Source organism: Vombatus ursinus, unplaced genomic scaffold (assembly GCF_900497805.2).
Source record: "Vombatus ursinus unplaced genomic scaffold, bare-nosed wombat genome assembly UNPS02014803.1, whole genome shotgun sequence".
Classification (NCBI taxonomy): domain Eukaryota; kingdom Metazoa; phylum Chordata; class Mammalia; order Diprotodontia; family Vombatidae; genus Vombatus; species Vombatus ursinus.
The window spans coordinates 801,147-824,504 of NW_020954581.1; the positions used below are offsets into that span (position 1 = coordinate 801,147).

General features: G+C 42.7%; 1 protein-coding gene and 1 long non-coding RNA gene across 9 annotated transcripts in view; one reads left to right on the forward strand and one right to left on the reverse strand.

The window, feature by feature from the left end:
* Positions 1-3,941: 3,941 nt before the first annotated feature.
* CCN1 (cellular communication network factor 1) lies at positions 3,942-6,926 on the reverse strand. The gene is made up of 5 exons (XM_027873977.1): positions 6,561-6,926; positions 6,031-6,244; positions 5,298-5,657; positions 4,919-5,127; positions 3,942-4,789 (listed from the first exon to the last, which is right to left on the reverse strand). Exons 1-5 carry the CDS (start codon positions 6,621-6,623, stop codon positions 4,487-4,489), a joined length of 1,149 nt encoding a protein of 382 aa, XP_027729778.1. The 5' UTR covers positions 6,624-6,926; the 3' UTR covers positions 3,942-4,486.
* Positions 6,927-9,516: 2,590 nt separating this feature from the next.
* Positions 9,517-23,358, forward strand: part of LOC114051526 — a 106,390-nt gene continuing 92,548 nt past the window's right edge. For 4 of the 8 annotated variants that reach the window (XR_003570168.1, XR_003570164.1, XR_003570170.1 and 1 more), the window contains exon 1: positions 9,518-9,852. This is a non-coding gene — a long non-coding RNA (uncharacterized LOC114051526). Of the gene's footprint in view, positions 9,853-23,358 lie in introns of all 8 variants that reach the window. The other 4 variants (XR_003570163.1, XR_003570165.1, XR_003570166.1 and 1 more) reach the window with 3 other exon arrangements.

Consider the following 23,358-nt stretch of genomic DNA (forward strand, 5'->3'; position numbering starts at 1 on the left):
GATAGATAGATAGATAGATAGATAGATAGATAGATAGATAGATAGATAGATGGATGGATGGATAGATGGATGTTTGAATGGATGGATAGATGGATGAAGAGAGCCATGGAGAAACAGAGAGAGACACACACACAGACGGAGACAGAGATAGAGACAGAGAGAGAATCGTATACTGGCTAAATCTCAAAAGCTGGGTTGTTTGTTGGTGTTAATGAGATCAAAGTCCTCAGTATAGTTAGTTTTGTTCTTTTCCCATGGCCACAAACTAGACACTTAATTCTGACTTGAAGATGTGTATAAATTCATCGTTACTACTCGAGAAATCACTCAAGGAAAAAGTTTTGTATATGCCTGAGAACATATTCATTCTTTTCAAAAGTCACTTGGGTCCACCTTGAGGACCTCAGTTCCTTATTTGTCAAATGAGGGCTCGATCAATCAATGAATCAATCAATTGACACACATCTCCTAAGAGTCTATTTTGTTCCAAGCATTAGACCCTGGGGATGCAAAAAGAAAAATGAAACACTCTGCCCTCTAGGAGTTTACATTGATATAACCTTTAATGTTCTTCCCTGTTCTAAATCTACGCTCCTATGGCCCTATATCAATTTCTTGGGTTTCATGTAAATATCTAAGATCACAGTTATAGAACAGGAATAGATCTTAAAGTCCATCTATTCAAATCTCACCCACCTACCCACCCTGAATTCTACAACCAAGGAAACTGAGACCCAGGGAAGTGATTTTCCCGAGATCAAAAAGGCAATAAGTATTAGAGATAGGATTTGAATCCAGGTTATCTGACTCCATAATCAGAGCCCAAATCTGAGATTGGTTTGGAGATCTTAGCTTTAAAACTTCCACCATGAAAAAGACTGAGACCCCCAGGGGTTTTGCACAGCAAAGTGAGAATTAAACAACATCCTTACTATATACATATAGATAATTTTGTCACATGTGACAGATGAGAGATATAGTTAGGAAGATCTGAGTTCAAATCCAGCCTCAGATACAGTGTGATCCTAGCAAGTCATTTAACCTCCATATTGCCTGTTTCCTCTTCTGTAAAATGGGGACAGTGATAATAATAAGACCTACCTTCCAAACGTTGTTGTGAGGATAAAATGAGATAATGTTTATAAAGCACTTTGTGAACTTTAAATTGCTGTATAAATGCTAACTATTCAAGGTATGGATTTTTTTTTTTCTTTTGGGAAGATGTATAGATTTCCATACTAGACTCAGAACAGAAATTAACAGCAGACAAAACCAATCTGTCCTAAGTCTCGTAATTTGTTTCTTTGCTATTTTTATATCTCCGGGTTTTCTCCTAACATCTATGAGAAATGGAAACAATTTGGTTTTATTGATCTCTGGCTATAAACTGTACACTCTTAACTTTGAGCAAAATCAGCTGTTGTCCATCAGCCTATAGGAATTTACTAGGGTGACATTAAAGCCCCTTCCTAGCCCTCTAATTATCCCCCTTTTGACGAGAAAGTACTGATTATTAGCCTTGTCAATATTCATTTCACAATTGGGCCTATTTGGTCAAATACCATCTGCCTAGACATTTACGTCCTGGAAAGCAGTGTCTGTTGACCTCTTCCCAAGAGGCGGTTTGGGAGATCTTCCATAGTTGGACCATAGTTTCAGGATCTGTATCTGGGAATGTGTAAATCCCATCCCTGGATTTACATGAGTATTCACATAAACCTCACACCTTTATTGTATTACCTTTCCTATAGCACAGACAAATTTGACTGCATTCAAGACCAGTGGGGGCTAGGTGGTACTTGAATTCCCAAACACCTAAAGTCTGGGCAACCTCAGGCAAAATCCCTATTGCTAAAATGACATAGGTTGTAATTTGGGGGACCAGACACTTGACCACATTATTTTAAAACTGTGTTTATACTTAAATCCCTTAGATTTTAATAAAGCTGCAAATTCAAAGTTTATATAGTATTGGCTACTTGCTTAGACAACAACATTGAAAGTTAACTTTTGAGAAATCACCCCAATGGGCCCCATCAGCTACCTCCTCTCCTCAGAAAACCCCCAAACCTGCCTTCACTTACAGCCTGAAATTTGAAGTACTCTTAATGGAGAGCAGACCGAAATATTTCCCGATGGATTTGAACTGAAGCCAAGGAGGGAGGAACGATGAAAGGAAAGCCTTTCTATGAAAGGTTTATTGTCCACTCTTTCTATAGATGCCGATTTCTCAACAACAGGCGACCAGCATTTTCCCAAACATTGATACAGCCTTCTCAACTCCTCCTGGCCCCATTAAACAGGTCTTTTTCTTCAAGAATGCCAGTCATCTAGCCTTTGACCCTCTGGATAGCCAAACTCCATTCACGTCTCCCCAATATAAAGTGTAATTATAAAGAAAGAGAAGGGGGAGGGGGAGGCAACCAGGTCTCTCCTCTCTATTGGAAAAGTACTTGAAATTCCTGGCATTCCTTTCCATTTAATAGCATGTTTACTTAATCACTGGCTTATTAGGATTAACACAAGTCATTGCTTCAAGCTCATTTAGGGACAGCACACTTGCCTTGCCTTCTCCAGATGGCAGAATTCATTTCCCCACCCCCACTCCCCCCCTTTTTTCTGCCCTTTAAACCCAAATGCTTTAATTTGCAGCAAATCACTGTGGAGAGGGATGGTTAAACCAGGCTCAATCCATTATTCAGCCAAGTATCCTTTTAATGAAGCATTTTAATCTACATTTTAGAAAGGATATTATTTAAAAGGTGGAGGCTATAAGCAGCAAGCAGTCCTTCATGACCTGATAAAGGACCAATGCTATTACATTCCCAGTGTGAACAGCCTGCATTATGAATTAAGTGCTTTTTCTTGTTCTGTTTCTAAGGGTTTTATTGATGCTTCTCCCCACCACCTCCCCCTCACATCATAGATACTGCTTTTTCCAAAATTACCAATGATCTCTTAATTGTCAAATCTAATGTCCTTTTTCTCAACCCTGATCCTCCTTCACCTCTCTGAAGCATTTGACATTACTGATCATCTCTTCCTGGATACTACTCTTTCCTCTCTATGCATTCTTTAAAAAAAAAAAAATTATTTCTTTTCAATCAACAAGCATTTCTTTCTTCTCCCTCTGCCCATTATAAAAAAAGAAAGAAAAAGGAAACCTTTATAACAAATACGCATATTCAAAACATTCCTGAATTGGCCATATCTAAAAATTTATGACTTATTCTGCACCTTGGGTTCATTTCCCCTCTGTTAAGAGGTAGGTAGATTAGCTAATATTTCCATCAATGGATGTCTTCCCTCTCCTGACTCATGCTCTCACACACAATAAATTGAAAGGCTTTTTAAATGCCTAAGATTTAGTGCCTAGTGACTCTATTGTACCCACTTCATAGACTGTACTTGTATGGGGGAGTAAAATAGTCTATTTCGGAAAGCCCTAATCTCCTATGAGGAAGAGTCACTAGTTATTATCATATACATTGTTTCCTCATTATGTCCTTATTGCATGATTGTCTAATCTTAATTCCAAGGTTTTCTCCACTGAAGACATAGAAGCAATAATTTCCAGTTTGTAAGTTTTTTTTCTCAAATTGCCAGACTGTCTGGGAAAGCACAGAGGGTACCTTGGCAAAAGCACTCAACCTCCATTCACAGGCCCTGGGTTGGAATCTCAGCTCTGTCACTTACTGCCTATGTGATATTGACAAATCACTTCACCTTCCTTGGCCTCAGTTTCCTCATTTGCAAAGTAATCTTTGCCTAGATGACCTCTAAGGTCCCTTCCAGCTCTAAATCTATGAGTCATACTCAAAAGTTAGGTAAATATTTCTTTATTAAATGATTAATTCCATAAATAATTTTTTTCACTGAATATAAAATTAAAATCATTTACAACTTATTCCAGTATTACATTTTTCCCAAGAAAAGCTACATTTTTTTTTTTGATAAATAAAAACATTCAGTCTTAAAACAGCTGGTTTCTGTTTGCAGTTCAGATGCAGTTGGTACATCATAGCTGCCACTCAGGCTTACACTCACAGAGTGCCACATCAGGGAAGGGTGGAAATTTCTCCAATTTGCTTCTGGAAAAAGGGTCAAAAAGTCTTCAGGTGTCTCACTAATCACATCATCTCTTTTTAAAAAGGCATAGAGAGAGAGAGAGATATGTTTACCAAATAATTTACAAACAGAAAGCAGAATGTTGTCGACATAACAGGCTCCAAAACGAAGCAATAAAAAGGTGCTCCAATACTATGAAGCATTAAGTATTCTCAAATCTCGTTTGCCTTAGTGTCCATCTGCACAGTGCACGTGGAAGTTTCAAAAATACCTTTAAGGTGACTCAAGAATGAGCAAGGCGTCACTTCTACAATAGGGTTCCTTCCCCCTCCCCCATCCCACCCACCCCCACGCGTCTTGGTATTTCCGATTCTGACACTGCCTCCCCTCAGTTTCCCCCTCCGGCCCAAAGGGCCGTTTAGTCCCTAAATTTGTGAATGTCATTGAACAGCCTGTAAAATGGGAAAGTGCCCTCGCTGGCATGTGGGCAGTTGTGGACGCATTTGCAAGACTGGATCATCATGACGTTCTTGGTGACCAACTCCCCGTCTTCGCAGCGGAATCGGACCTTGACGGTCCTGGTCTGCTGGGGCGTGCAGCACCTCCCATCTACGCAGCTACCGCAGTACTTGGGCCGGTACTTTTTAAGGCTGGTGCATCCTGCGAAGGTAAACTTGGTAGGCTCGGCGGCTTTCCTCGTTTTGTTGCATTTCTTTCCCTTCTGCAAGAAGAGGTGGGGGAAAAAATAAAGCCAGGAATTATTTCTCTGGGAAGAAAAACCATGGCACGTGTGCCTGGTAACAATTTCCATGAAGCTGGGCTTCCAAGTACTCTTAAGTTAGAAACTGACCTTGAGTGTGCCATATGCTGTCTGGCCACAGGGGCGCACTTCACAGATTCTGGTTTCTTTAACCAAGCGGCATTGGGGGTTGTCATTGGTTACTCTGGTCGAGACACCCGTTCCACAAGTCTTCGAGCAGTGGGACCATGAAGTTGTTTGAACAATGCATTTCTGGCTATGGAATAGGTTATATATGATGCGTGGCTCGGATCCAAAAACTATAATGGGGGTGAGGAGGAGGGGGAGAAGGGAAGGAGAGAAGAGGGTTATTATAAGTTTTCAATGCTCCACTATGCACATAGAAAGAAACAGCTTTTAAGCATCTCACAGTTTAAAACTTGTACGATTCATTCAACTACTCCTTTCACAAGTCTCCGCGGCTTCTTACCAGGAAGTTGTTTTAGAGGTGTGCCTCCTTTTCCGATGGCAATTAACTCGTTGTTTCTGGTGAGTTCGATTTCAGAGGCTCCTATTCCAAGCCCCTTGCCCATGAAACCGTCCATCTCATCCAGGGCATCTTTGGCGACGTCATCGTCACACACCCATTCTTCACAGCACTGTCCGGCCACTTTGACCAGCCGGGGGTTGGTGCAGCCCAAATTGGGAAGAGCCAGTTCTTGTGGGCACAGAGGAATGCACCCCACCGCCCCGTCGATACATGTGCACTGGTGTTTACAGTTGGGTTGAAAACTTTCACCGTTCTGGTATATTCTGGAGTTATATTCACAAGGTCTTCCCTCGGACTGGGCTGCAGAGATGACCAAAAAGAGAAGGGGAGGGAGAAGAGATAGGGTTAACATTCCCAATCACTGCTTGGAGCGCCTATGTATTTTCTGCTGTTAAATTCAATTTAGGGTAAAGTTCCCCTACAATTCCTCGGAGACCCAAGGGTAGAACAATAAGTTAGTCAGGAATCACTTTTCCGTATGGGCTTTAAGCGGGGCCCAGACATACTGAATTGCATTCCAGACTGCTGAAATCATCTGCCTTTCTGCCAAGCTACCAACAACAAAGCATAGCCATACATGGCCTCAGTATGACCAAACTTCTGGACTCCAGGGGGCTATTATTATTGTTATTGTTGTTGTTGTTTTAGGAGGCCCAAACCGCAAGCATCTCACCTCTGCAGATTCCCTTCAGAGCCGTGGAACTGGCGCCGAAGTTGCATTCCAGACCCTTGGTGTGGTCGCAAGGCTGAAGTTTACTGCAGTCTTCGTTAAGCTGTTTAGCACAGACCTTGCAGCATCCACAGCCGTCCAGAACCAGCCCCACTCCTGGGGCACATTTGGGTACCTCGAGGGGACACTGGCAGGAGGCTGGGCAGGTGGAGAGCGCCTGAAACGGAAAAGAAACACAGTGAAAGGCTGCAGAATGCAAATTACCCCCCGGGCAAGGGAGATCTCAAGGCTTTGATCTAACGCACTGCTCTGGCCAGCCCCGAGTGGCTTCTAAGGTGGCCAAGTTCATTCGGCGATAGAACGTCCCCGGGAAGGTCTCAGGGTTTGCCAGGAACAGGGGAGGTTCGATAATGGAAGGCTCTGCCTCTCGCCCCTCTCCCCACCCAGGGCTGCGGTTTGGGACTGGGGACAGCGTAAGGGAACCAGGGAAGAGGAGGAGGGAAGCAAGCAGTTAAGAGGACTGCAAAACTTACCAGTCTGGCTAAATGGAACAAGGTGACGACAAAGGCGAGAATTCTGGCTGCCTGGGTGCTCATTGTTAGGCGCAGGAATAGCCCTCGTGCTATTGCAGCAACAAAAAAAAAAAAGAAGAAGAAGAAAAAGAAAAGAAAAGAAAAGAAAAAGAGAAACACGCAAGGCTAACTTCGGGCAGAGTCTGAGAACTCTTGAGCCCGGACTTGAAGGCTGGTGCTGGGGTCTGGATCTGCCTCTAGAGAGAGGGCTCAACGATCTGGCAGTGGGCGCGACTTCTTCCTCGGAGATCGGAGGCGCAGCGAGAGTGGCCGCTGCGGTCTATTTGCAGCTGCCGAGGTCACCCAGCACGCGTTCGGGGGAGATTCTCTTGCAGTGTGCGGAGGAGCGGAGGACTGCGCCTTTTATACCCTGAGCCCAGAGCCGCCGCGTGTATGCAGCTGAGTGACGTAGGCGCTGTCTGAGCGTTCCAGAATTCTCAAACATCTCAGGAATGTTTCTTTGGCGCGGGCTCCATCCAAGCGCCTCCCCTGGCTTCCTTGCACCTTTTTTGTCCCAGACCCATCAAGAAAACAGTCCATTTTTTCCACTTTAACTAACCACTTAGATCTGGGAGGATTTTCCTTGCTGGAGGCTGGAGGGAAAGGGGAGGTGTGTGATGCGAGTGGGGAAAGTGATGGCCAGAGCAATGGGGATCAGAGAAACAGATAAAGAACTCGCTGGGGGTTGGAGGGTGGGAGGACCCGAGAGGGAGAAACAAAAGTACATTTGTTTGCTGATTTTTATTTTAATAGGCAGGCTCCTAAAACTTTCATCCCTGGAAGGCAGCGAACTGTTTTATTTACACTGAGAGATAGAGGAAAGTATCTTTTCAGTCGTGGCGGGGGGTGGGTGGGGGTGGGTTGCTGGGGGGGAGCGGAGGGGCGGTGCGAGGGGGAGAGGAAGAAGGAGGGGGGAAGACTAGGAAGGAGAGGAAGTCTTTCTGATCCATGCATGTATTCATTACTGAACATGTCCCAAATCTTTAGCCTACTGCATATGAGTCAAAAACGTCTATTACAGATTAACACTGGCATTTATGAATGAAAGTAAAACAATAAGCCATTTCCCATTGTAGAGCAACTTCGCAAGCAAAGCTCTTCTCTCCTCTCTTCTCCTCTACGACCCTCATCCCAAGCTTGTTTGTATTTGGAGGTCCCTACTTTTGTCCCAACTCAGTGCTTGGATTTGCAGTTCCTAGATGAAAAGCAATAGGTTCTCAGGGGGAATGCTTTTTACTTCCTATATTTCAAAGATGCAGTAGAAGGTGTCAGCCCTTCCGTTCAGCCCATATTGTAGATGATGAGCAGCTAACTAGGAACTGAAATGATGACTTCTAAATTATGTTGATTTCAAACATCACAGGTTCTGTAAAAATTCCAGTTTGGACTACACTCACAACTGCATTTTGCTGAATGTCTGGGGAGGTGGGGTGGGTGGGTGGGGGAAACGGGACGGGGGGGGGGGGGGACGGCAAGGGACAATCCCCACCTAGGAATCTGCCTCTAAAGCTGAAATTGACAATATTGTGAAAGCCTTACCTTGGGATCCCTTGGGCTGGAAACTTCCCTTCTCAGGGCAATTGCACTGAACTGTCTAGGCTTATTTTTAAATGCGGTATGGAGAAATAAAAAAATGTTATTTTAAAAGGTACTAGCTAGCTGTGTCATTTTTCCAGGACAAAAATAGTCCCACATGGTTTATAAGTGTTATATTCTACCTGCCACTTTCTTAATAAAGACTCTGTGACTGCCGTCTACTCACTGAATATCACTAACACCCTCAGTGAATTTTATGGGTAAGTTAAAACTGTAAAAATCAACCTCAGGTCTCATCATTTTGGTGGACAATGCACAAATAATCAAATCTAAGTCCTTTAATGCATGCTGTTGGAGAAACTATGGTTCTTTTCATTTTTAGGCCTATTCTGCATGAAAATAAATAAATAAACTAGCCAATTCATCTAGGTAGCCCCTAGGTATTCAAAGCCAACACTTCTAGGAAATATTGAACTTCCCATGACCTTTATTATAGCAGACAAGGATAAGCTATTAGAACAAACTGCACTTTTCCCTTGAAAATGGAGAGTCGAATTTCCCACATCAGGAAGTGTTCATTCTCCATACCTTATGCTGTATTTGCTATGATAGAAGGTCCTGATTTAAGGCTATTAAAGACAAATGATTCTATTCAACAAAATCAAATCGTTAAAGTGTAAGCAAATACATGAAGGAAGGTCTAGGCCCTGCTCCCATCCACAACCAAACCCATCTTTTCTGCTAGGATGTTGCTTTCTCAAATTCTATTCCTTTAACAATTTTTAGTTAATGAAGGAACTCAGGAGAAGTGGGGGGCTAGGAGGAAGGGGAGAGAGAATGGAGACTGGGGAGAAGAGTTTCTGGCTTCTGTTGTGGCGTCTTTTCTATTTGACTTCATGGCTGTAAGTATTTCCAGATGGTGAATCAGACACCAGACGTAACAATATTTCCATATTTGGTATAGCAGTAGCCTGCATTTTTAACATTTTTCTGCCTCTGTTATCCAACCACAAAGCATTCTCGACAGCTTTAAATGTTGTTAAATATAGACTTCACTTCTGTTCCCAGGGCAGGAAATTCTTCGGAATTCCTTGTTTTTCACGCAATCATGCTTTAAAAGAAAATGAGAGTGGAGACTCCAATTGGTTGTATATAACCTATTCGTTTATTGGTGATGGGGGGGGGAGGAGGGGAAAGAAGGCTGATCTGCTCCACCACAGAACTAAAAAAAAAAAAAATATCATACCAGGGATTCTTTGAAAAATCAGATTAAAGTTTCTGACACAGGGTGTGTGGGCTTGTTGCTTTAGTTCTCCACAGGATGGTGGAACACTAGAGTCTGCCCGAGAGGAGAAACTTAGAAACCCCCTCCCGCCAGCCGCCCATGAAAAAGCAAGAAGGGTGGGGTAGAGAAGGGGTAAGAGGGGGATAGGGGGAAGAGAGAAGCAACGAGAGAAAATGAGGGGATGGGGGGAGCTAGTGGGGTGGCTGCCATTAACCTGTGTGCATAGTATTACCATACAGTATGTCCTGTGTACAACTGCGAACGAAGGATAGGCTTTTAGTAGAGGAAAAGCAGCAGCTCCACACGTTCCTGTCTGAAGGATGGTCCAGAAACCCCAGACGTCTCGTCGCCTTCTCATTTCCACCTCTGAGAGAACTAGAGAAGATCATTTCATGTTGACGGACTTAGGGGGAAATGTGCAAATGTTTATGGGTAAGTGTTGCTTCGGGTGCTAATTCTGCTGGATTTCTTTCTTTCTTTCTTTTTTCTTTTCTTTTCATATGGTGCCATTTTCAGGAATAACTGGCAGCCTTGTTTCCTTGGACTGTGAGCCACAGAGAAGGGGCTTGTCTTCTGCAGCTCCTTCCTGACTTGGGGGCGAGCTGTGGGGACAATCCTTGCATTACTGATGCCAGGGGAGTACAAAGGATGAAAAGAAGGGGCCGCTTGTGTGGCTGGTAGCAACTTAAGAGTAATAATAACTCTGAATTTTGTTTTCCCAGTCATAACCTCCCCTTCCCCCACCCTACTCTTCCCCCCTACCCTCCCCCCCCCCCCGCCACACACACGCACACACACAGCATCACATATATACCCAGGTATGCATCTATTTCGGCCGCATGCCTATAGTACATGCTTATTTACAAATATGCACAAATTCACACTTATGGTCAACTTTTTTATCTGGGAGCGGTTCAACCCTCTCCCCCCACCCAAGAATTGAACAACAGTTGTGACTCATCCCCATCCCTTCCTACTCAAAAAGACCATTGAGGAAGAACCCTAGAATGAATTCCAGGTGAAAACAATATTGGGAATTGAGTAACAGAAAAATACCAAGAGAGAGTACATCATTTTTTATATAGGAGCACAGCTTTAGAGTGGGAAGCGACCTTAGAAGATTATGTAGTACAACGCTCTCATTTTACATATGAGGAAACAGATCTTTGAGAGGCTAAGTGACGTTCTCCAAGGTCACAGTAAGTGGGTTTCAAACTAGAGCCTTTGATAAAGCAACCTAGCGCTCTTGAGCAGTTGTAAACCTTCCCATGTCCTCCCCCCTCCCCCCCAAAAAATCCTCAAGCATCTCTGGACGTTTAAGTCACTTCGAGTTCTAATGATATATTCCTTCAATTCCACATTCCATTCTATTGTATGCTGTGGTCTTCTGTTGTGCTTTCGTGAAACTAACTTCTGTGGGGCTGCACACTCTTTGGTCTTGGATTAGAGCCCGCTGCAGCCGTCTAGGGGAGCGCAGGCAGACAGGCTGACCGTCCGCTCCCTGCCCGCGCCTCTCTCTCCAGACGCTGTCAGTGCAGCTGGGGCGCGGAGAGGGAGGGGTTTCGGGGTTGGCAGATGCCCCCCTGCTGGAAGGAGGCACGTTGCCCGACCGCCCGTCGGGGGTGGGTGGGGTAGAGGAGCTGGCGGCAGCAGGCAGCCGGCCCGGCCCCCTTTTTCATTTAGAATTTTGCAAGGAGGAGACACTGTCGTTGCCAGAATCCGAGATTTCCGGCGGCGCTAGGTCCAGGACATTTCCAGCCCCGGCCCATATTTGGTGAAAGTCTTGAGAGGCTCCGTCATCCTCCGACGCGGCTAGGCGGCGGTTCCAGCCAGGCCCTTTGAGATGCCGCTAGAAATCGCGGGCCTTTGACCCTGCTGCATTCCTGAAAATGTGGGTCGCCTTGGAGAACCCGGGGCCTTCCTCCTTCCTCTCCGCCCCCCCCTCCCACCCGGTGCCTCAGGGGACCCATCCCCCGGCCCGGGAGTGCCTCCAGGTCGGAATCTGCCAAGCACGCAGTTTTTTATTTCCATTCCAAGAGTCATTTCATCATTTAAAAAAAAAAATTCACACAAGGGATATCCTGCGGAGGGTTGCAACCCTTCCCTCCCTTCCCACCCCTTTGGGGATCTCTCCTGCGTATGTCAAAAATGCGCCGGGCAGGGGGGTGGGGAGGGAATCCCCTGCCTGCTGGTGGGGCCGTTTCCTTCCCTTCCCTCCCTCTCCTCATAGTAATGCACACGTCCTCGCCTGCTTACGGGCTGCCGCCTGCTTACGGGCTGCCTCCAGCTTTAAGGCCTCTCTGCTCTGGTTCGTCTCAAGTATGAGGCTGGGACTGGTGTTTGGTACATTTCCCCCACTTCCCCTCTGGTAACACAGCTTCACCAAAACAATCGATTGTTGTTCTGTTCTAGGTGGCCAGGTCCTGGAGTACTCGGAGAAGTTTGAATAATTTTCTGCATCATTTTCTTCTCAGGCGAATGCCTTCCCCTTTCTGATTAACTTTTACACAATACTTTGCACAACACTATGTACTCTCTACCTAGTTAATTACATGCTGTTAAACCCATCAGAATATAAGGTCCTTGAGCACAGGGACTGTGGGGGGGGGGGGTTGTTTGTTTTTGTTTTTTTGCTTTTCTTTATATGCCCTGTGCTTTGCACAGGGCCTGGTGTTTATTGAAACGTCCTTGACTGACGACACATGCCCCATTCAAGATTCGATTTCGGGGACTTTTGGAAAGGGGGGAAGGTTTTGACACTGGATTGTCATTTTGCCCAATGCGTTAGGAAGTTGGTACAAATAAGGTAGTTTGGCTTTGCCATCCACCCACAACCTCTCTTGTTTATCAGTCTCACCTTCCCCCCAGAAATTTCTGGTCTTCCTCCCTCCATCTCTCCCCCTGCAATAACCCGTCTCATTAGAACTTAGCCTTTCACGTCCCCTATCACAGCTCACCCATACCGTGACTCAACTATTCTCAGTTTAAGGTCACAAAGGTCTGGCAAACTACTCAAGTCCTGACATTAATGGCCGATGATATTTTGTATTTTAACAAGAAATTCCTAGAGAATCAATGCTCTTAAGTGAAAGAAAGTAGTCTTTAGAAGAATTTCAGACACTAGGGTAGGCTAGGTTATATTGGTGGTGGTGGGGTGGAGGATCCTTTCTGGATTTTCTGCTACTTCTCAAGCACATGCTTACTAAGTCCAGTAATAAAGCTAATAATGCCAGGCAGAGGCTGAAACCAAGTGTGGAACCAAGACAAAAGTTACAGGTCTCCTGACTCTGCCAGTTCTTAAAGACTTCTTTTGGCTATATATAACCACAACACATGTGATATCCAGCTGATAGAAATCCATATCCATTAAGAACACCTGGGACTTTTCAGCTCTCCTATTTGTCAATTTTGAGTAGACTTTGGCTCCTGATAGGGTTTTAAAATTTTTTTAAATTTAAAATTTAAATTAAATTTAAATTTATTTTTAATTTAATTTTTCAATTTAAATTTCAATTTTTTAATTTAATTTATTTTTTACATAAAATTTAAATTAAATTTTAAATTTTAAAATTTTTTGGTTTAGAGTAATTATGAACCCTTTTCTGGGCTGGTGTGGACCCCTTCTCAGAATAATGTTTTTAAATAATTGAAGGAATCATTAAACTTCAATTGAGGTTTAGTGGAAATAATGATATAATTTTTAAAAATCCCAATTCACGGACCTCATGAAATCAGAGGTCTCTGAATTCCAGGTTAAGAACCCCTGGTTTAGAGGCAGCCCTGTGAGATAGAGGGAGAGTCAGCTGTTGCATCAGGAACACCTGGGTTCTGATTCTTCCTCTGATTCACACTTGTGTGATTCTGAGAAAGTCACTAAATAACTCTTTGGAGATAATTCTCCAAAGAAAAGTTTGAGAGCAGATGCCAGTCTCAATTGTTAGAGGGAATTTTCTCACTTCGAGTTCCCTATGCCACTGAAACCACGGGTTTGGCCCAAAAGAAAAATTGTCTAACAGGTCAATACTGCCACCCAACTCTTTCGAGACAGATTGTCCAACATTTAAAACTTGTTCACAGACTCCTTGAATCTCATACTCTATCCATTTCCATAACATTTTTTTTCTGGCCCCTTCCCCCTCCCTGTTCTTTCCCCATTCTTCCCCCACCCACAATAATGCTGTAAATAGCTAGCATTGCCTTAGAAACTAACTTCCCAGGTTGTATTCTCAACACATCTGTATCCAATGGGAAGTATAACTACTTGTTTATTTCCTTTCCTTGGCAGCAGTCCATAGGAAACCGGGCATTAATTGTTCCCTACCTTACAGAATTTTTTTGTTTTGTAATAGTGTAAAAGTGTTTCATAGGAACAGACTTGGAGACCCCTCTTCTACCCCACCCTGAAATGTGATGGGGCCAGATGTTCTGTAAGAGTGACAGATTACCATCAGAACAGGCTGGCTTCACATCAGTGAGCTGAGAATTGACCTTGACCTCCTATGTTCATTTGTCCATTACAAGGCAAACAAATAGCAAATACTACACACCAGTGGCTAAAACAAAACAAAGCGAAGAAACTCAGAGCTTGGAAAATTTGCTATCTGCAGGTGCAGGATGGGCGACTTTTCAAAGATCTGACAATGCTTCATGGCATCCTTCTTTGGTAGCAGCGTGACATTGTGGAAGGAGGACTTCCTCTAGAGAGAGAGGATCTGAGTTCAAATTCCAATCTGATACTTAAACCATAAGTGACCTTGCAAGTCATTTAATCTCTGTGGGACTCAGTTTCTTCATTTGTAAAAATGAGGGGTTGGATTAGATGGTCTCTGAGGTCCTTTGTGTATAGGAAATACCACTGGATGAGGAATAGGGAGCCTGGGGTTGTAGTTGTAACAGCAATTCACTAGCTGTCCTGTAGGCAAATAACTTTTCATGGGATCGTAGAGCTGGAGGGGAGCTTAGGGACCATCTATCCAGAAAGTGGGGCACAGAGTGTGATATAGTGACCTGCCCAAAGTCACATGGCCAAATAACAACTCACATTTATTTAGTACATGAAGGTTTTCATGAGAGGAATAGAGGGGCCAGCCTTTGAAAAACCAGTCTCTGATGTGTACTAAGTGCCTGACTCTGGGAGAATCACTTAACATGTCATCTGTAAAATGAGGTTAAAATAGCACCCACCTTGTTGTGAGGATCAAATAAAATATCTAAAATGCTTTGCAAACCTTAAAGGACTAGACAAGTGCTAGCTATTATTATTATCATCATTATCAACGATTATATTAGTGCCCAGGAAAACCTCTGACTATAAATTGTTGATCTGCAGTGGTAGAGGGAATTTCCACACCAGAAATACCCTATACTGGTGCAGTCAACAACCCTGTGAGGGAGATAGTGACTCTACAGATGAGGAAACAGGCTTTGAGGTCAGCTGGCTAATGCAAGAGATAGGAGGGACTAGAAGTCTGGAACCATTTTTATTTGACCATACTCTTCCCCCAAACCTCCTCCTAAAGCCTCCCTTTAATATAAGAATTCTCCAGCCAATTCTTCCTTTCCACAAGCTGCTCTGCTTGGTTCCCACTCCACTACCTGTGCTGGGTCTCCTCTGGAGCACCTCCCTTTCAGCTTCCTTTTGTGTATTGTCTTCTCCCAATAGATTGTAAACTCCTTGAGGGCAGGGACTTTCTCTTTCTTATTTGTATCTCCAGCCCTCAGCACAGTGTCTGGCAAACAGCAAGTGCTTAATAAATATTTATTGACCATGATTGTGTCTGTACCATTCAGCCTTCATTAGTAGATAGCAGAACTGGAATTTGAACCCAGATTCTTCTGACCTCAGATCCAGGGCAGTTAGAAGTAGAGCAGTGGACCTGGAATCTGGAAGACCTAAGTTCAAATCCTACCTCATATATGCTCTAACTGGGTGACCCTGGACAAGTCACTTAACTTCTGTCTGCCACAGTTTCCTTATCTGTAAAGTAAAAATAAGACCTAACTCTTAACGATGTTGTGAGGATCAAATGACATGTGATATTTGTAAAGTACTTTGCAAGCCTTGAAGTGCTACATAAATGCTAGCTACTATGATTAACCTCCCTGAACCTCAGTTTCATTGTCTGTAAAATGAAGGAAAGAGAAGGCATTGAGGAAGATAATCTATAAGGCCCCTTCCACCTCTAAAATGTAGTGATTCTCTGGTGTGGCATAGATGTGATCAGAGTTCAGACTGGTAGTGTCAAACATCATAGTTCCAGAGATGGACTTTTAAGGTGATCACTTCCAACCCTTCCATTTTATAGATGAAGAAACTGAGGTACAGGGAGTTTTAAGTGACTCCTCCAGTGTTAAGAAACTACTAAATTTCAGCAATGGGTAGGTCCTCCAAATTCTAGCCACTATAGCATCTTGTTTCTCTTTAATGGGAAAGCCTGGTGGTTACTCTGAGCTCTACCTCAAAAGTTTAGGGCTATTCACCCAAACCCTCCTGGCACCTCATTATGGATCTGTCACCTACTTATTTTTCTAAACCAGTCATGAATCTAGGCATGTTTTCAAATAATGGGGAGCCCTGGTTTTTACAGGTTAAATTGGACATGGATGGGTATAGGAATTATATAGAGAGAGGGTATATAGAGAAGCTTTATATAGTATATAGTATATGACACATAGAAAGATGGATGGGTGGATAGATAGATAGGTTGAAAGACAGGTAGATAGAAGAAATAAAGAAGGAAGATAGAAAAAATGAAGAAAGAAAGATGGAAGGAAGAAAGAAAGAAGGCTCCTCTCCCTGCCCTCTCTGCCTGAGTTTCTTTTAACTTTCTCTGAAACCTGCAGCAGGCACAAGAAATGTGTCAGTACAGAGAAAAAACAAAATTTTTGAGATCTTTTCACCATAATCTAGTTTTGCTGTTTCTGTAAGTTGAGGCATACTAAACTGCTCACCTTCCATGGTCACCCACATAACAGAAAGGAATTGGGTCACCCGAGGTGACCTGCATGGTAGCCCCTGAGGACAATAATACTCATCAGAGCTCAGATTTCCAAGTGCTTGAAAGGTTACAAAGCAGTGGTGTGTCTTATGTAGACGAACCCTAGAGTCTTTTGGTGATGTTAGGAAATATAAATAAAGTTGCCATCTAACCAGAGCACATGCTAGAGATGTGCCAGTTCCTTCTTCCTTTTCCTTTTCCTCCTCTTCTTGCCAGCAAGCAAACTTGAATTCTAATCCTGCCTCAATCTCTCACTAGCTCTGTGACTTTAAATCTATGATCTTATGACCACCTATGATCCTATCTACCATTGTAGTCAATACTCTACAATAGCTGTGATCCCCAGCATAGGGTCAAAGTACTTGCTGGGGTGTCATTTAAACTTTGCTACTGATTGAATAGAACACATAGAGCATGTTTGACTCAATGGATAGAGCTCTGGGTCTGGAATCAGGAAGACCTGAGTTCAAATCTGGCCTCAGACACTTACTAGCTATGTGACCCTGGGCAAGTCACCCTGTTTGCCTTAGTGTTTTTCCTCATCTGTAAAATGAGCTGGAGAAGGAAATGGCAAACCATTCCAGTTATCTTTGCCAAGAAAACCCAAAAAAGGGGGTCACAAAGAGTCAGACATGATTGAAACTGTCTGAACAGCAACAACAACAGTGATTGAATGGGCTACTCAGTTCACTGTCTGAAGACCTAAGGTTCAGATGATACGTTTTGGTGGGAAAGGATCTCACAGTGACATTCTTTTTGAAGTCATTGATGTGACTGAAAGGGAACACTTTTTCTAGGGATCAAAGAACATCAAAAGAGAAGATGTATGAATTGCTAAAGAATTATTAATTAAAGACAGGTCCAGCACTTGTGCATGTGATTAAAAATTCTCTTCTTAGCCATCACCATTTTCTCCTATCTTGCTTTCCTCTGGCCCCCTTTTCCCCATTCCAGTGTTTGCTTTCTTTGCCCCTTTTAAAAAAATATTACCACTGCCATTTATTTATAGTGTTATCATTGTCATTATTGGGGTTGTTGTATCCAAAAGGCATGGATGGAAATATCAATGTCTTATCTGCGTGTGATTTCTCACAAGCATCACATAGAATAAGTGGGACCTCCATGAACTGTGCTCCCTAAGGAATGACAGCTAAGAGACGTTGATTATAAACTTTAAAAAAAAAGGCTTATTTGAGGATAGTTTGAAAAATTATTAAGAATAGTTGGTATTTATACTGCAATTTAAATAGAGTATCCCAAAAATCTTAGTGCAGTGTGAAGCTTTGTTTTTGTTGTGGTTGTTTGTCCTTCGTTCTCGAAGAGGATCATGACTTCAGAAAGATGATGTCACAACTTGCAAGTGAATTGGATTTAAGTGAGGGAGGGCTGTGCAAAGTCACCAGCCTCACTGACCTCCAGAGCCATCTGGGTCCAGTGGCCATATATAGGTCAGGATGACTAGAGACAGCCCCCATTAAACTTTAAGATTTTGGGGACATCCTATTTGTTGTTTCATTTGAGTCTCATAAGAACCCTGTGATATAGGAAGATACTCAAGGCATTATCTCCATTTTACAGAAAAAGAAATAGAAGATCATGGAGGTTAAGTGACTTGTCTATAGTCATAAATCTGGTAAGTTTTAAAAATAGGATTTGAACTCAGATCTTTGTGACTTCAAGTTCAGCTGTCTAGCCACACCCTCATGATGCCCTGATGGAAGTGGAGGAGACGGGCTCATGCAATTATACATTCATCATCATAAGATTATAGAGCTAATGCTGTAGGGGTTATCCAGGCCATCCAGTCCCACTCTATTTGACCAGGTGGGGAAACAAGCTCAGTGAAATGACTTGCCCATGGCGCCACAGCTAAGTAAGTGCCAAAGCTGGGATTCAGTTTGGGATTCTTTGATTCCAAATCCTACATGCTCTCCATTGGTTTAGAAGGCTTAAGTTTGCGTTTAGGGGTTATCCAGCATTATTGTACAAACTGGAAGGTAATTCAGGGATGAAAATTAGACAAGTAGATGGATGGGGCTTTGAGAAAATGTTTCTGAAGTGTGTGTGTGCGTGTGTGTGTGTGTGTGTGTGTGTAGGGATGCCAAGGGTGGATGGTGGAATTGAAGTACTAAACAAAATATTTGGAAATGCTTATACTGGGCACCTTGGTAAAGGCTTTCAAAGCATGGAGAGAGGAATGATACCCTGATTCCTAATGCATTCTAAAGTCATTGTTGAGCCTTCAGGAGGAAAATGGCATAATCCCCAATCCTGCTTACTATGAGTATACCCTGGACTCCATCTTTGGACTTCTAATTCAGTTCCTCTAAAAGCCCTTTCCACTCTGGAGAAAGCTTTGCTCTGAGGTCCCATTCTTCTAATGAGTGATTCCCTCAAAGGAACTGTCATTTTAGATGGGCCTCTGTCATGCTCATTTTAGTCCCCTCTAGATTCACTCTCTGAACCTCATTTCCTCATCAGTTGCCTTGCCCACAAAGCAGGGGTCCTGCCTCTGTCTTCACCTCCATGTTCCTCCTGGTTTTCTAGCTTTCCTTTATGTGTTGTCTTTCCCCATTAGAATATAAGCTTATTGAGGGTGTGAATTGTCTTGCTTGCTTGTATTTGTTATCACTGGCACTTAACATAGTGCTTGGCACATCCTAAGCATTTAATAATTGTTCTCTTTTTCTTTCTTTCATTCGTTCTTTATTTCTTTCCTTTCATTCTTTCCTTCTTTCTTCTGTCCTTTCCTTCTCTCTTCCTTTTTTCTTCTTTCTTTATTTCTTCGGTTACTCTATTGTTATTCTATTTATCCACCTATCTTTCAATCTATCCATCCATCCATCTTTCTATCTATGTGTCATCTATGTATCTACTTATCTATTTATCTATCTCTCCATAAAGCATCCAGTAAATGAGGGAGGAGGGGGATTGACAAATGCAGTTATGGCAAAGGAATGGATTCAAGCAATAAGAGGTATATAGAAATCAAAAAGAGCAGTGGCAATTATGAAATCCAAGTGGACTCAATAGCTTTCTACATGGGAAAAAGGGGGCATCTGTGAAATGGGTGAAGGTGAAATTGGCAATAAGGCACATTCATTTTGGGGTGGTGCATAGTTAAAGCAGGGGGGCAGGGAGGTGCCAGAGTGCATCTAGGTATCCATGGCTAGATGGAATTGGCTGAAGGTGTAATGCAGATATTTTGTTCATGTTAACAGGCAAAACCCAGGGATCTAGAAAGTCTGTGGAGTCCAGAGCAAGCCTGGAAGTCCCTGATAAGAGGAACTTTTCTTCATGGGTGGGGACCTGAATGTAAAAGGAGGCCTTCTGGCAGAACTAGGGAGGTCATAGTCCAGCTCTATTCTGCCCTGGTTGGAGTACATTTGGTATTCAGTTTAGGCTTCACAATCTAGGAAGAAGGCAGAGGAGGTCAAGGAGAATGGTGAGGGTCTTGAGATTGGGCTATATGAGGATGGGTTGAAGGAACTAAGTTATATTTAACCTAGAGAAGATAGATTTTGGATGGGGGAAACAGGATCATAAGTACTCTTTTCATATATTTGAACAACCTTTGCAAAGATAAAGGAATGGACTTATTCTGATTGTCCCCAGGGGGCAGAATGAGGAGCAATGACTGAAAGTTGTCCAGAGACAAATTTAGGTTTGAGGGAAGAAAAAGCTTCCTAACAATTACAGCTATCCCAAAGAGGGATGGGCTGCCCCAGGAGATCATAGCTTCTCCTTCACTGGAGGTCTTCAGACAAAAACTAGATGGCCGTGATGTTTTTGGTTAGGTAGGTACTGAGGTCCCTTTTCAATTGGAGGATCTGTGATTCTAAGAGGAAGTTCTGGGTGTCTGGGAGACCGTGACTTATGCATGAAGCTGGGCAATGTGTTAGCTCAGAGCAAGACTCTGAGTCTTAGCAAGTTGTTGGGCTGGCCAGTTTTGTTTGGTCTAATTATTTTTATGCACTGTGATTTCTCCTGCCCTCTGCATTATCAATTAATTTACTTTTGTCCCTATAAATGAAATGTGCTATAATAATAAAAAATGATAATAGCTAGTATTTATGTAGTAATTTAAGGTTTGCAAATCATTGTATATATGTTATCTCATTTGATCCTTAAAACTCAAGATGATGGGTTTGGTGAAGCAAAAGAGAGAGAGGGGGCTGGGTAAGAAGCATCAGAAGATGAAGGAGACAGTATTGTTGGTATCAGCATATAGGACAAGGCATCAAACCCAAGTCTGGTCAAAATGTGTGACCCAAGAGGCAGTAGCATGAGTAGCAGAGTATTTAGGGAAATTATAGTTTAATCTCCGGCAATGAAATGCAAGCCCTTTGAGGGCAGAGACAGTTTTATTTTTCTCTTTATCCATAGCACCTGGGGTATAGAAGTCACTTTACAGATTCTTGCTGAATAGAATAAAATAGAGAGGAATTGAAATTAATTGAATTAAATTGATGTTGACATTGACACAGCTTTAGGACCAGGTACCTTTCAGAGGAGCTCTCCATGTTCCAAGTGGTACCAGGGAACAGAAGCACATCATGTTACCTGTAATGAATCCACATCTCTGCTTATCTTTCTTCTTCCCATACTTTCTATCCACTCAGAGTTAGTTTGCTTTTGTTTGCCTATATCTAAGTCATTATTCTTCTTTGAGTAGATGGAAATCTTGTTAGCTAAGATCCAGAGAAGGGAGCGAACTAAAGGGTCAACTAACATAGCTGAACCAAGCCAGAGAAACAATATGTTTCAAGGACCAAAACAGGATAAACCAAAAGGGGCAGCCAGCCCCAGGGAGGGTTTCAGAAGAGGCTCTTTTATAGAGAGATTTTGTAATATTCCCACTGGGAATTAAACTCCTCATTACTTCTGTTATTAAGCTCCTGGAACCAAGCATGTAACACATTGGGAATGTGGGAATGCTGGCAAATCTGCACTTAAACCAGTGCCTTAGGACACTACATTTTCCTGTCCTTTGTGAAAGCTTTTCTCAGGGGACACAAGTTGATTTGAATCCAAAGGAAGTTGAACAGAACTCTTACATCTCATGAGTCATCAGCAATCACTACTCCCTTTCATCCTGCTGTTACAGAAAGATGGGCGGATAAAAACAAGGACCCACCCACGCTTTCGCTGAACACTTGAAATCTATCCAATTTCGTTTTCCAACTTTTAAAACACCTAGCAAGTTTGAGAAATCAAAACAAATCCAAACAAACCAACAAAAAAGCGAAAGTAGGTAAAGCTCTTTTCTGACATTCCTAGTGTTTTTATAGAACCATTGTAGGACCTCAAACAAGAAAGGATCTTAGCAAACATCAGAACCAACCCCATTCTTTTTAAAAAAAACTAATAAACATTTATTAAATACATATTTGGTGTGTACCCTTGTACTAAGCAGTGAGGGTTCAAAGACAAAAGCGAAATAATTCCTGCCTTCAAGAAGCTTATATTCTATCTAGGAAGGTAACATGTGAATATATACACATATTAGTATATACAAAATACATCTATAGTATATACATATTATATATGCGTATGTATACACACAAACACACAAGGTGATCTGAGGGGGAGAGTGCTAGCAGTTGGCGGGGGAAGAGGGAGGAATCAGGGAAGACCTCATGTGGAAGCCAGCATTGAACTGAATCATAAAGAAAACAAGAACTTCTATGAGGTAGAGGCCAGGAGGCAGTACATCCATTAATGAATACAAAAGCAGTGGAATGGTGTGCGTGAGGAAAAGTAAGAAAGCTGTTTGGGTGAGTTGTGGAGTGTGGAAAGGGAAGTAATGTACAATAAGGTCGGAATTATAGATTAGGGCCAGATTGTGAAGAGTTTTAAAAGCCAAACAGAAGAGCTCATATTTGATTCTGGAGGAAAGAGAAAGCCAATGGAGTTTGCTGAGCAGGGGAATGACATGGTCAGATTAGCACTTTAGGCCAATCACTTTGGTAGCTGAATGGAGAATGGGTGGGAGTGGGGAGAGTCTTGAGGCAAGGAAGACTAATAATAATTATCGTTAGAAGGTTATTGTAATAGACCAGGTTGAGAGGTGATGAGGGCTTGAACTAATGGTGTCTATATGGCTGGAGAGAAGAGATTTCATAAAGGGAATAAAAGGAAGATTTGGCAATTTATTGGCTGTATGAAGTGAGGAAGAGTAAAGTCAAAGAAATGGAAGGAATAATTCACTCAATTTACTTGGCGAGTGGGAACTAGAAAAGTGTTTGAGATCCAGAGGACTTTTATAGAGTTCAGAGGTTCAGGTCTCAGGCTTGGCTATGAGTAGGCTTGCTTATTAGAGAACTGGGATGAAGTCTGCCCACCTCACTGACAAGACTGGTCTCCAGATGCTGAGGGAGCTTCCTACCTTGAGCTCCAGATGAACTTCTGACTCCAGCTCAGGTTTCCTAAAGGGTTACATATCCCAAATGGTGATATCGATATAGGCATTAAGGGGCCTTCTTAGATAACACCCTATTATTAGAAAACCAGGCATGTGGTTTTTGAACGCCTTCCCACTTTCCATTTGTAGGTGTTTTAGACTCTGCTTCCGAAGGTTGGTAATCTTTTGTGTTCATTTCCGTCAGCTTGTGTCTTAATTGTAGCCTGCAGACAGACAGCCCATATTCTTTGTCTTAACCTGAAGCACTGTATTGCATCTATCTAATCTCTAAAAAGGGATTCCTGAGGACATACAGCAGCTTTTCATGGCATCGTCACGGGATCATAGATTTTGAGCTGGAAGAGACCTCAGAAATCATCTAATCCAACCTCATTTTACAGATAAGGAAACTGAGGCCCAAAGGGGTTAAGTAACTGGCCCAAAGTCACAGACAATAAATAGCAAAGCCTGAATTCAGATCTTCTTCCTTCAGACCCAGCATCCTTTCTATTATACTTTTTTCCCTGCTTAATGGGA